Raw genomic sequence first — 15,305 nt, 5'->3', positions numbered from 1 at the left:
AATACGTAAACAGAATTCACTTTCTTCTATTACCTATTCAAAAATATTTTCGAAACACAAACATTTTTTTTGATTTCAGACTTTCTCTTAGACAACTGAACCCATTCAACGGAATTGTTTTACCTACCTCAATATTAAAATTAAACAAAATTTTAAAATCTTATTTTTAAATGTTTTTTTAAGTTCCGGTGTCCCAATTTTGATAAAAAATTTTTTCTTTGGATAAGTTGGTCAAATTGGAACATTGCGTTTTGTCTATCTACTTTTCTATTTAAACTTTAAAAAAGAAAGATCAAGTATTAAATAACTTGAACAATAATTACATTAATATTTTTCATGAGAATAACGGCATGACTTTTGGCTTGTATAAAAATTTAATATGAGAACCAAAACAGGTGGTGTTCTATTCTCAGACTGATTTCCTGAAGGGTGATGTAAAAGACCTCTTTCCTTCCGCCGCACCTATGTTTTCGAGTATTTTCTTATGCCTTGCTATTTTTTTTGCTGAGGGTCGACTTGGTCCTGCGTAGCCAATATTTACCTAAACCGTGTAGTGTAATAGCAGAAGTATGTATGTACGCCGTGTTGTACGCGCACAACAATTTCAACAATGAGAATTGAAATATTTTATTTATTTAAATTCTTTTCTCTTTTTATATATTTTCCTTTTTCTTTCATATACTCCTCTTCCATCGCCATCATGTTTAACATTTTTAAGGGATGATTTTTTTGTTTTGTTTAATTTAATTCATTTAGAAAAAAAAAAAAAAATGTGTCCGTGCAGGATTACAAAACATTTATACCCACCAAAAGCCGGTAATAGAATAACAATGAATAGCGCGTAATTGCCAGGATAATGGGAATGTGAGTATAAATGGGATACACACAACTATACGAGTAAGTACAACAGGAATTGTTTAAATTGTTTGCAAATGGACTTATCTGCACCTAAGCGGGGTTAATTCTTTATATGAGGAGGTCTATAATGTTATGTTTTTGAATAAAAACAAAAAGGACTTTTCAAATAAATTTCTGTGGAAAGTAAAGAGGTGTTGTGAGTGTAGAGGTATGATCCTTCGTATGCGACTAATATAGGCAATTAGCACGTAAGGATTTTTGTTTAATTTTAACTGTTTTTTTTTTTTGTTGAAATTACCACAAAAATTTGTAGAAAACCGGCATTAATCATTGTCTAGTCATCAAAAGGACGAAGAAAAATTGCCTCATCTTCTTCTAGGACATTTTTCTTGAAGTGAAATAGAAAAACAATATGAAAACACTCTCGTTTTTCTTTTTTTCTACGTTCTTTATTGCTTTCGTCCTGTCTGTCGTTGTCGTAGTGTCGTCGTAGAGAGGTTGATAGATGAGCTTTCCTTTTTTTTTGTATTTTGTTTCCATGTGAATTCAAGGGGTGTTGGTTGTCTTAAAAAATATACTGCAGAGCCTCGGACTATCTTGATGGTGGATATTCTGATACTGTGACGCGGCAGCTTGGTATGTTTGGTATTATTTTGTCATCCGAATGTAAAGTTTTGAATACCAAAAAAGCAAAGGACCTACAACACTACACCATCAAAGTATTGTTTATTGATTAGAAAGAACGAAAAAAAAAATTTGTTAAGCAAATCAGAAATCATCGACTTGACATAAGAACTTTTGGAGTTTTTTGTTCTTTTTTTTTTTTGTTTTTCTTCGCTTCTGATATCAATTTTCTAATTTGAATTTAATAGAAAGAGAATGTCAAATATAGGATCAAAGCGTTTTATTTAAGGTTTTTCTCGATACACTTAACTCATGTTCAGTTTTTTTTTTTTGTCGCAATAAAAAAAAAGAAAATCTAATGGATGTAGAGAGTCAGTTATTTTGTTATCAAGTTTTTCTTTGAAAGAACAGCGTCAGACTTGACTGATATTTGTTTGATTTTATAGATGTCAAATACACTTTTGAGTTTAGAAAACACAGATATTTGTTTTATTTTCTTCAAAACTGGCCATTAAAGTGAATACCTTTGCATTTTTTAATTTTATTTCACGAAGTTTCATCGCTCTTTGAAGTCCTCGTACCTTATGAAGAAATTTTATTTCACGAAGTCTCATCTGTCTTTAAAGCCTCTGTATCTATTTGAAATGAATATCTTCTTATACCTTATAAACCATTCCTAAAGTGTGCACTTCAAAAATGTACTTTCTAGTTACTTTCTCTCTACACTTGGAGTCCCTCAATTAAGCACTTAAGATCCCCATCTTTTTATACTATTGCGCCGCACCACCGCTGCACCACGTCTGCACCATTTCATTTTGCATGAAAAATTCGGTGCACCACCGCCGCACCACGTTTGCACCATGATCAAAAATTCTATTCTCGTACTTATACAAATGTTTAAGTCGTCTTCAAAGTTATTTTGACAAACTGCCAGTTCGTACAAACATGATTTGATTCAATATGAAATGGTGCGGACGTGGTGCAGCGTGGTGCGGTGGTGGTGCGCCGAAACTTTTCGCCAAACGGTGGTGGTGCAGCTGTGGTGCGGTGGTCAAGATATTTTTACTCGGGTAAAGCTCTTACACTTCAAAAGTCGATACCAAGTCTCGCATTGTCTCGATAAACATGCACTGAGGGAAAAAACAACTTAAAATCAACGAAAACCACGTTGATTCAACTATTTTTCGGAATGATTTTGAGTTGAAGAAGAAAATTTTAAAATCAAAGTAGAACATCGTTAGTTTAAAGTGGTTCACCGTTATAGAACATCTTTAAATCAATTTAAATCAATTTATTAAAAAAGAAAAATGGACAGCCGCTTTGGATCGAACCCACAACTCTTGAGTTACTAGGCGAATGCTTTACCAACTTTACTATCTCACTGTTGAAAATTAGAGTGATAAAATGCAACAAAAGCTGAAGTCCGACAAAAATAAAAAAAATTTCTTACGTTGTTTCAATTTTATTTTGAAGAAGTTTCATGTTAATTTTTTCAACATTAAATCAACGTTGAACATTTTACATTTTACGTTGCGTTTTTTAACTCAGTGTGGTTATTTGGTTACCTCAACTTTATACGCTTAAAATTTTATATCGGCTCTCAGACTACCTACGTTAAAGACTGATACCGCTTTCACTGAACTAGAATTTAAGGTTTCACACATAATACCTTTTTTTCTTTACTTAACCACATCAACTGGCCCGGCCCTTAATAGTATCTTTAATAATTTTTCAATATCAGCACCCCAAAAAAGAACAAGACCACACATTCATTCAAGCGGCATTCAAAAATCCATTTCTGACAAAAGAAGAAAAACACTGAAAAAATCCCTATAAACTAAAGTCACGTGGCATAAAACTGTCAACCAACAATTGAGTTATTTATACACGATCTTAAAGTAAATATCACCAACATGCCCCAAGGCTACATTAAGCTAGATACCAATAAAACCAAACTATTCAACCGTTCACCCTCGACGTTCTTTTTTCTCAATTTTCACACACTGATCAATAATGCCTATGGTCGACAACGAGTCATTTCAGTTCAGTACCAACAAAGAGAGAGATCAGAGAGAGTATCCTTGTGAGATGACAATGTGTCATCCGTCATTGGTATACGGCCGCTTTGTTCCGGGAACAAATAAACGGAAACAGGAGATAACCCATGCCAACCTGCTGCTGCTGAATTGAAAAAAAGGATTTTCAGAGCCTTTGAAGAAGATTTCATCATCATCATCAGAGAGAGTCGCCCAACACATCCTTAGACACACACAATGGCCTTGTATCCGACCAATGGTTATTTGTTTTCCAGGGCTATCATCGGTGGAATTTTAATACCCTAGCATGCCCTCAGGGGGCACCCGAATCGACATCAGCACCGGCACCCGAATGACACTCTATAAACGTTTCTACATCTCTCTAGCAAATATTTTCATTTTATATGCGTGAATCGTACAATTGCCGACACGTGTTGGTGGGATACGCTAGGATTACCAAAATTATGGTTGTTGCTTTGGAAAATCATTTAGCGGTAGTCAGGGATTAGCCGCTATTGAATATGATATTAAATCGAGGTCCTTTTTTAAATTATTTATTCATTGCCCCGAGGCAGGGTTGAGGGATTTTATTTATTATTTATAAGTAAGCTATATCTGAAGGATATATGAATGGCAGGAGGCGTGAGAAAATCATATATAGTTGTCAACAAAATATCCTAGATATCCTTAAACATTCACATATGAATAAGAGAGAGGTCTTCAAATATATGAATTGTTGGAATTGGAATATATGAATAAATTTTGAGACGAACTAAAGTCTAACAGCTCATGAATTCAAATTGATATCGAATGAATTGCAGAATATGTGTATTTTTCATGAAGTGTCCACACAATAATCGTGGGATTAAAAATTAAATGAACTGTCGTAACTTTTTATTTCTAGCTATCTTTAAAGTTGTGAGCTGTTCTGAATGCGAAAATATCACAAAACTATTTCTTGTGATTTATCAGTAACGGTGGTGACAGGAGGGCTTTAATTTAGTAGGCATAAAATCTAACAAAAACTTAATAAAAATCTATTGTTAACTTATACGTTATAATGTGGATCCCTCAGTCATAGCCGTATTTATAGGGGGGGGGGGGGGGGGGTTACAGGGTTTAACCCCATATACAATTTGTTTTTGCTAAAAGAGCTCACTTTTGAAATAATACGACATAAACAGTTGTGTGCAAAATAATTTTTTTGGTCAAATTCAGATTACTGACTTGTAAAAGCTTGTGGTAACACAGCAAACTAGGCTGAATATGAACAAGAAACGAGAATGCAAGAAAATTGTTCCTTCAACCTAAATATTGGAAACTTTCATTTTTAAACGATATATATTGACGTTTGGGTTGCACTTTTTCTGTAGATATTTATCACAAAAACTGATTATGTTTGTACTTTCTATACTTATCTATTTGAATCTTAACTAGCGTAAAAGTAAAAGCATTTTTGAAATATTTTGCTGAACTTTGGAAGTAGAGGTTACAACTCGATTTTTCAAATTCAGACTTGATATATAATTTATTTTACATTGACATTTAATAATAAATAATTTATAATTTACATAAATCTCATCAGAGAGAAAAAAGTCCATTTATGATTTATCTGCTGGCTGTTAAAACCATTGATAACACTCCCCAACACACAAACATTTTCCAGACCGTTGTTTATCAATTCTTACTAAATTTAGGGTGCTGATTCCAAGAATAACATTATTTTTTTTCTAGCAGCTCTAGTTTTTAAATTATTCATACATGAAAAGGCATAGGAATTTATAAAATTTTTTTTTATTTAAAAAAAATACATTACATTAGAAATAAATTTTTCCAACAAAACTTTAAGAACGCTTGTAATAATAAAGTCTAAAAAAATAGTATGAAATTACCCCAAAAATGTGGAAAACTTAAATATTTCAAAAAATACTTAAAAAAATAGAGCTCCTAGAAAGTAACCAGTGTGATTTTTAGGCTAAGTGAACCCAAATGCATTAGATTGGATAAGAAAAATTTTGAAAAATGTAAACAAACAGTTAAAATATGCATAACTTTAAAATTAGTACGAAATTACCCCCAAAATGTGGAAAACTTAAATATTTCAAAAAATAGAGCTCCTAGAAAACAATTAATGTGATTTTTAGGTTTATTGACCCCAAATACATTGAGTTTAATATACTTTTTTCTGGAAAATTCTAATAAACGCTCAAAATAAGAAAAACTTAAAAATTAGTATTAATGCTTCCCCAAATATGAAAAATTAAATATTTCAAAAACTAGAACTGATAGAAAGAAACCAATATTGTTTTTGAGTTAACTGAGCCCAAATCTATAAAATTTGATATACATTTTTCTGGAAAATTTTAAAAAGTTGAAAATTGTTGGCCAGTGTAATATCTAGTGTTTTTTATATGATATTTTACGAAATAGTTTTTTGTATAAGGGGTAGGAAGGCTTCTACAAATTTTTTTTGCTCGCATGTAAAAATATATAAAAAATATTGCTCGGTCTGAGCTAACCCCTCCCGAAATGAAATCCTAGCTACGGCTATGCCCTCAGTTAATTGCCAGGATCCACTGTTGATTTGTAGACCATCTATGGCTATGTCCCTCAAGCGTTATGCGTTACTCCATGTTATTTAAGTCCATAGAACCTCTTGCTTGCGAAATGCACAATTATACAAAGGTGTTAAGGACCAACAAATAAGAACAAAAACTTATCTTACATTTATCGAACGAAATTTTCCTCAGTGTATACTATTCATCTGTAGCAGTTTTTTTGCCATTGTTTGCATCGTTACGGCAGCATCAACTAAATCTTTTGTTTTCTCAAAAAATTAAACATCCTTATCTTTACTCTTCTTCACATAAACAAAGCCGCGAATGGTAAACACCGAAAATGGTGTTGTTTGTTTTGTTTCATTTTCAATGCGTTACTATACGTATAGGGATTGGAGCAACTTAAAGGTATTATGATCTTCTTTTGGATGTAAACATTAGATAGATTTTCCCATTGGGTTTTCAATGCTTAAGCCAAGATCATGAAGGTGGAGCGGTTCTTTTGTTACTTTTTCTGTAATCAACAATCGATATAGCATGCTAATAGGTTAACGGTGAAGCAACTTTAGGTTGATAGTAACAACTAGTTGTGGCTCGGTGTCGGTATCCGTTTTCGATCTCATAAACTGTAAATAATTTTCCAATTCAATGTAAAGATTGGTGAACAACTGATTTAAGATGAAAAAGAGATTTATAGTTGTCAAAAGTGCAAGTCCGTGTAAATGTTCATCAATTGTTATTTGTTTAAATTATTTACCTATCTTTATCGTTATGTGGAATTGATGGCTCTGTGTCTAAATTTTGGTGAGTGAAATAGATAAGTACGTTTACAATAAGTTTACAGTCTTGCAATGTTCAGTAAACGGGCCTGAAACAATTCAGTTGTTATTATAAAAAACAAAACAAAATTTCGTCAGAAATCTGCTGAGAATTATCGATTCTGACTGAAAGATTTTTCAACAAAAGGCCACTTGAAATTTAAGTTTGTGGAAAAAGACTGTATAATCAGGAAACAGGTTATGTTTTCATTGTTCTGATGGTTAGAAACAACCATTTTCTGAACATTTTTCAAAAAAAAACTCGAAACCTTGAAATTAGCGGCTGCTGAGAGAAAAATTTAGTTTTCTCAAATTTTTAATATTGAAAGCTCATTCTTTAAAGTGTTTTCCCATACGCACGCATACCAGTCTTATCCTTAATTTAAAAAGGAAATTTTAAGTAAATGATGTAGACGTTTTGGGGAAAAGCTACTTTTGTGGTTTTTACACCGCACAAAAAAACATCCTGCTAAGAAGAAAGAAAACCATAAGAAATTGTTAAAGTAAACACGTGAGCATGTACAAAATGTAAACAAAATGAAAAGTCATAAAACTTGTTGTCTGCTTGATAAACCCAAAAAAAAAAAGGAATAAAACTTAAGGCTTACACATATACAAAACAAAAAGTCAGCACACGTATATGTAAGTGAGTTTTACATAAGAGGCTGAGGATTTTTCATTTCAACATATCCTTTAATCTTATATCTTCTACCTTACCACTCTTTCTTAACTGTTCTTTTGTGTATATTGTCTTGTGGTAAGGAAACTTTTCTGAACTTCACATCCTTTTTGGTTTTTGTTCTTGCTTTTGTATAGGTATAATGTTGTTGATATTGTTGTTATTGTAACGAGTAAACATATGTTTAGAAGTGTGTAAGGAATAGAAAAAGTTTGACAAAAGAAAGGATATATCCTTATCCTTGAGAATGAAAAGTTTTTTTTTGCATACGCATGTTTCTTCAAAGGAAATCTCAATTTTTAGCTACAAGTTTCGATTTGTTAAATTATTTCCGAAAAGATATGCAAATGTTTGAAATTAACTTGAATTTCCTTCCGAAAATCCAAGTTTTTTTTTAGTACATTGAAATGAGGAAATTATTGAATTCTAACTTGGGCTGATTTATTTGACCCAGGTAATTTGCTACCTAGCCCGAGTAAACGGTTACCAAATCAACAAAACACTCAAAATTTGAACCTAGCTATATAACTTATTAAAACTATATAGCAGAAATCTGACATAAATTAAAGTAAAAAAAAAAAAATGGCGCCCAACGTAGAAGAAACTAACAAAAGAATTTGTTAATAACCTCAATTTTTATAAAAAATTGGATGAGAAATGAATTTCTAATATCAACTACTATTGAAATAGGCTTCATAATTTAAGAGAGAGAGAAAAAAAATAAAATGCACGAGTGGGGTCGCACGTACTTGCTCTTGTAGTTCAAAGTACCGTTATCTTAAATAGTTATTGGAAATTTAAGATTTTGTTTAGTGTCGAGAAAAATAAATAAAAAAAAATTGCAAGTTAAAAAAATTAAAATTAAATTTTTTTTTCAAAAACTTTAAAAACATTTTTTTTCAAAAACTTTTTTAATTTTTGACACTTCAAAATTATGTCTGTAAATTTTGAATAAAATTAACTTATGCTTTGATGAAATATATGAACTTAAAAAATATGTTAATTTTTGAAAAAACGGCAACGCCATATTTCCGTTCTCCGCATTTTTTGAGAAAAACTAAAAACGCAGTTTTGTAAGAATCAATGGAAGTATTACCTACACAAAATTTAATCAAAATCGTTAGAGCCGTTTTCGAGAAATTTGCAATACCTCGAAAACTTTATATGGGAGATATGAGTTTAAAAGAAGATATTAGAAAAATAAAAAAAAACGGGTCTAGGGAATTACGTAAAAATCATGTGTACCAAGTTTCAAGCAAATCCGTCCATCCGTTTAGGCCCTAGCTCGATGTACAGATGGACGTACAGACGCACAGACCGACGGACGGCATGACGAAAACCACTTTTTTGATCTTCTCCATCATCGTAATGTCGGTTTTGATTAAAACCTCGAATTTTTTTTTCTACACGAAACCAATACTTGCCCTATAGAGCAAGTAAAAATGTAAAAGAAACAAAAATTCGTAATTTTTCCCTAAATCACTAAAGTTAAATTAACTTCCTTACGCATATACTCCAACCGTTCGCGTATTTGTTTACTTCTTTAAACTTTATAAATCATAGAGTGATTTGAAGAATTATCTATTAAAAAACTTCGAATGAAATCGAAGTGCCCTGATTTTTCTAAATCTCAAGTTGTTTCCTATTCTCGTCTAGCCTCAGGTGTAGTTTCTGGCATCAAAGTGATACAAACGCTGCTCTGATAAAAATGTCTTCTATAATCTACCTTACACCCTGACTCAATACGAGGAATAAAGATCTAAACTCTTCAACTATCCACCCTCTTTATTTTTGAATTATTATCTCTATGTATTCTTTCATACTGAGATTCTAATCGTTGTGGAAAATTCAATGTTTACTGTTGACAGTCTCGCGGCTATTTTCTGGTAAATTAAACATAAAAAGGGTCCCAAAGGCGTGTGCTGGTGCTAGTCAAACAAACGGTCACGTGACTATCAAACAAACAAAAAAAAAAAAATGAAGAAAAGTGTGAGTCCATGACTACTTCTACACTATCTACTAAACAATAAGCTCTGAAACGCATATACCCACCATTTTGACGTTCGTACAAGTAAATATTTGCGCCACGCGTCCAATAGATTAACAAATTGCCAAGTTTCATATAGTTTGATTGGTGCAAAAGGTGAAATATTTCAACTGGAAGAAGAGAGAGATTGACAACAAAAGTAGGTATATCATTTCTGATGAATGAATGTATAAACAACTTTAAGGATGTCAAGAGTAGAGTTTAAGAGCTCTGGCAACTTTCCAAAAACATTGAACATCTTAATGCCAATCGAATCCAACAAAATAACTCAAAAGTTTATTTATTTTTGTTCGACCAGAGTCCGCAATGAAACCAAGGAAAACCCCCTAAAAAAACCCATCACTACTCATGTCTCTCGGTGCTGAGTGCTGATGCAGAGGAAACAATTTCGTATAGGAAAAGTATTTAACAAAACCAAATATGTACTTATTTCCATCAGTGTGTTGGCAGTGGTTCGACTCGGTTCGGTTCTCATGCCCCATTGGTGTAGGTAAACGGGTAACCCTGGTTTGGTGAACAAAGTATCTTCCAGAGGCTAAAAGAATAGAAATACTTTTTCGAAAAATAATAAAGCAACATGCATATGGACACAGGGTTAGAAGGGGTACCTTTTTCCTGGTGACATACTCTGCAGAGAATGAGGCAAGTTCCAACAAACATTCATTGCCAACCACACAAAGGATACAGAAAACATTCTATTTGAGTGTTTAATTTAGCACTAGCTTTTGCCGTAAAAAAGGATGTTTTTGCCCGGGCGCCATTTTTTGTGGTCTTTTCGTTGGTTCTCCTATGCGTGCGGTGACAGTTTCTGTTTGCTTCATTTGGTCTTTGATGATGGGTTTGATATAGGTGCGGGCGTTAGTATTATACACCACGAAAAATACCGCAGACACAAAATGTTTTTGTTTAAATAAGCTTGAAAATTGTTTTAACAGAAAAGTCTGGAATTTCAAAAATTGTCCTCTTTTTGTGTTGAGTAAATTGAGGGTGTTTTTTGTTTTTATTTATTTCAAGGATCTCATTAAATTAAGTTGTAATGTGAGTTTTTTTTTGCTAAGGAATTTTTTAAGTGAAACCCGTTTTTTTCTGAAAAATTCCAAATTCAAAATTTTGAAAAATTATCAACCCTACGTTTTCACTCCGAGATTCAAAGCTGATGTCACTGTTAGATAATTCCTTGATATCACTTCATTTTCCCACCCTTTTTTAGAATGATATCGATATCATCTTTCACATGACCCAGCTTAAAACAATATTAATCGCCTACTTACAAAACGAGAACGATATCATTTTTTAAGTCAAACGGTTCTTTTTAACTTTTGATAGAACAATTCCACGTTAAGGTCGCGTGCTTGTACTTAATTGTTTCGAATGTTTTGCAACATTCGTTTGCAGATTAAAATCAGAAGCTCACACTCACACTTGAGAGATTAAAAAATAGAAAAAAATATAAACAACCCCTCGAAAATCATTCATTTTGATTGACACGTGACCATTTTGTTTGTAAAGAAAAGACTTTGTTTTGTGAGTCTTCTCTTATTAGATAGATATCAGTCTGGGAAATCATGAACTCACTGTTTGGGAATTACATATTTCTTTTATTATTAGCTAGTCCTTAACAGCATGGGGTAGGTACCTAGTTTTATAACATTTTGTTTTAATAACAATGAATAAAAGCTGCTATGCAGATGAAATCCACAGGTGGTTTGCTACTGGACAAAAGTTTACTACTGGACAAAAGCATAAGATATAATTTTTTTCTGTCCCCACACTTTGTTAGAAATATGACTCAACAATCTTTTATTAAAAAAAAATATTCTTTTTTATTTAAAATTTTTTTTCAACTTGGGATTGGAATGTTGAACTTGGAATATATGCATTTCCTTTTTTTTTCCTTAAGGGTTGATACGATGCATGCAAATATTTACACCAAACGCCCGTCGTAGGCAGCCTGTATAATATATTGTACTATAAGTACTATATTGTACGTATGAAAATATGTAGGTATAAGGGATATTAGGGTATTCGATGGTCAGCTCAATATATTGAATATAAAAACCCTTTTTTCAATTTTTTCACGATTTGTAAGAGGATAGAATTTAAAGGTACTATCGAAAATCAAGTTCGAAATCGTAATGGTACAACTTTGAATGCCGGGAACTGGGAACAAAACACATTTTCCAACTCCAATGAGCTGAAATAAAATCTTAAGTCAATTGAACTTTGAGTTTTAAAATAAAACAAAGCGGGCACTTGCGTGAGTAGAGACAAATTTTGACTTCAGGTGTATAAATTTTTATCCACGACCATAAAAATATACGGAGACATAATTTTATACCAAAATTTAGGTCCGAAGTCCCCGAATATTCTTGTTAATAAATGAATAGAAAATTCATGAAGTACAGTCGTCTCCCTCTAAGTCGAACTTTTACGGGACTCGAAAATCGGTTCGAGTTAGAGGGATTTATTTAATATTTTTTCTTCAATATTGTTCATTAAAAATGATGAAAAAGTTCGACTTAGAGGGAAATTCGACTTAGAGGGAGTCGACTGTATCTAAAATGGAAACGGTTTTGTTTTTGAGGAAAAGAAAATTTCAAAGAAATGCTACAAAATTGTTCACAAGTATCAATTTTATATTTGACATCTTAGCCATTAAAAATTTAGTACAAATTGTTAAGAAAGATTAGTTTTAGTAAATCTTGCACGATGTGCGATTTTCAGACAATCGAAAATTGGACACTGAAGTTATTATTAAAACAACATTAAAAAAAATAAGTAAAGTTTTTAAAGGCAATCATATAAAATTTAGGTTTTCCAAGTTTGATTTATAAATGTTCAAATTGCTCCGATTTTACTGCGACCTAAACTATTTTTTTTTTTATTAATGTTGTTTTTCACTCAGTGTCTATTTGTTAACATATAGGTCTATTGATAATACTGCTTGATCAATTAATATAAAACTTTGTACTAATTTTTAGTTGTTTCCAATTATGTTTTACCAAAATTATTGAATTCTTTTGATTTAGGAATTAAAAAAAATACTTGAAATGAAACAAAAAATTATGTTTAAAAATATTGACATTACTGAAAACCAAAAACCTAACTTGTTTTGAAAGCAAAAAAATCTGTTGATTTTTAATTTTTAAATTAAGTTATTCCGATCGATAATTAAGAAAAAAAGACAAATTCAAAGTTTTAAAAATTTAAAGTTCTTATCAGTACAATTCGCTATGCTGCATGGAGTCGTTAAAAAAGCGATTTTATTATCTGGTATTATCTCGTAGGTACTCCCATTCGCTTGTAGCGTAAAAAGTATGATTTTTACTTTGCAAAGTTAAGCCTATTGATTGTAAGATAATTTTTTTGATAGGTAGGTACTCATAAGTCCTGACTGTAAAGATTTGGAGAAGTTTCAAGAGTGTTTCAAAAATTTCTCGTTAGCACTTCATCATATTTTTGAAGCTGTCATAATATCAGGTTATAACCAAAAATCAAATTCTTTCCATCAAACAATATACCTACTCACTTTTAGTTCAGTTTTCAACATAACTACCCCTGCTTAACTCTATTTGCCCTCTAAAAAAATTTGTATTTATTTAGTAATCTATGATCTAATCGCGAAACACTTTATATGGTTAAGGGGTGCCATTGAATTGTGTTATAGTGTTCCAGAGTACCTATATCTACTGTGTTTGCCTTTTTCGTAAATAAATTCCCCGGCTTTTAAAGGCAATAAACAATTGGGGCATCAAGGCATGAAAGACAAGCTATTTATATATTTGATTTGGCAAACAAAACCCAAAAGTCAGATAATTGCACTTTAAGCAAATATCTTTTAGTTAAGATCTAACAAACAATGGATAATAATAATCAACAATCGAGAAGAGGTGAGATTTCATTCCCGTGGGATGAATATTTATCTTTCAAACTCATATGGAATGGGAATAATTTGTTTTATGGGATGTTTAAAGTGCACGATGATATTGATACACCATTCAAATCTTCAATTCTTATAGGAGTCTTCAAAAATAAGGGTGAGAATAATGTCAGAATCTGATAAGCAATACAATGCGCTGTTTGAATTTCAAAGTGGGTAAATTATAGGACTAATTTTCTTATCAGATTCAAAAAATAAATTTCGTCTTATTTGAAGGTTTATTGTTTCAAATTGGAATCAAATAACCGCGTGTTTTTTTTTTTTTTTTTTTTTTTAACTCCGATGTTGAGATGGAAACAGAGGAATATCTCAACAAGATTCTACTCAGTGAAGATGAACTCCTTCGTTCATCTTCTGAGTCAGAATCCGAAGACCTCGACCTTACGGTGGTGGGGGCTGATCTGACTAACAGTAGCATTCATGCTCCAGTTAGTTCAGATTAACCTTCACCACTCCAAGCAGGCTTCGGCCTCCCTTCTTCTCCGAATCCACAAGAATGGGGAAGACGTGGTGCTGGTCCAGGAACCATGGATCTGCAAGTCCATGGTTCAGGGACTCAGGACTCCTGGGTACAACTTGCTATATGCATCGGACAAAGGTGACCCCAGATCATGCATATTAGCAAGAAGTAATACTAATGTATATTTACTCCCTAATTACAGCGATCGAGATGTAACCGCGGTCAGACTGCAAACTGACCAAGGAACACTCTGGATTGCGTCGGCATATCTCGGCCATGACCAACTCGGCCCTCTCCCTGGCGAAAAACTACGGAGACTTGTAGCCGATGCTGAAAGGCAAAAGATCTGCCTCATAATTGGTTGCGATGCAAACGCCCATCACACGGTCTGGGGAAGTACCGACATAAATGATAGAGGTGAGTCACTTTTTGATTTTATTTTGAGTACTAACCTGATAGTAAGTAATACTGGCAATGAACCAACATTCGTTACCAGAAACCGACAAGAAGTACTAGACATTACTCTTGTCTCCGATTCGATTCATCAAAGGATCTTAAATTGGAAAGTATCTGAAGAACACTCGTTCTCTGATCATAGATACATCCAATTTAGTCTTAACGATGTGACTACTAAACAGTTAGCATTCCGAAACTATCGCAAAACTAACTGGCAAAAATACAGGGAAACTCTGACAAGCTTACTTAAACCTGAACTTCTAAGTTATCCCTCAAATACAATCGATCTCGACAACAAAGTCAATGATCTCACTTCTGCCCTTAACCTATCAATGAATAACTCCTGCCCACTCATACAAGTAAGAGGAAAGCAGAAGCCACACTGGTGGAACTCAGGGCTAGAACCGCACAGAAAAGCTTGTAGAAAACTCTTCAATCTCGCCAAATCCACTAGAGATGTCTACAAAAAACAGCTAAGAAAATGTAAAACATCTTCTTGGAGAAATTTCTGTGAAAAAATAGAAGACTCTTCAGAAGCCTCTAGATTAAGAAAAATTCTCTCAACAAACCCTTTAATGCCCAGTGCCTTGAAAACAAATAACGGGGCCTGGACCAACTCCTGTGAAGAATCACTCAATTTGCTACTAGATACTCATTTTCCAAGTAGCTCAAACATTATAAACAGAGTCGACCCATCAGGGCCAGACACAAATTCAAAAAACAATCTTGGTCTGATTACAAGAGAGAAGCTAAAGTGGGCCTTCAAACCATACAAATCCGCTGGACCGGATGGTATAATACCAGCCGAACTTCAAATGGCATCAGATAT

At 32.8% G+C, this 15,305-nt stretch overlaps 1 protein-coding gene across 1 annotated transcript in view; it reads left to right on the top strand.

Moving 5' to 3' along the window:
• Positions 1 to 6,651: 6,651 nt before the first annotated feature.
• Positions 6,652 to 15,305, top strand: part of LOC129909004 (LIM homeobox transcription factor 1-beta) — a 58,378-nt gene continuing 49,724 nt past the window's right edge. Inside the window, exon 1 of the mRNA XM_055985915.1 lies at positions 6,652 to 6,880. Within this exon, the coding sequence (XP_055841890.1) occupies positions 6,799 to 6,880 (82 nt within the window). The 5' untranslated portion in view covers positions 6,652 to 6,798. The remainder of the gene's footprint in view (positions 6,881 to 15,305) is intronic.

This window comes from Episyrphus balteatus, chromosome 2 (genome assembly GCF_945859705.1).
Source record: "Episyrphus balteatus chromosome 2, idEpiBalt1.1, whole genome shotgun sequence".
Classification (NCBI taxonomy): domain Eukaryota; kingdom Metazoa; phylum Arthropoda; class Insecta; order Diptera; family Syrphidae; genus Episyrphus; species Episyrphus balteatus.
This window is presented reverse-complemented; position numbering and strand designations above follow the sequence as displayed.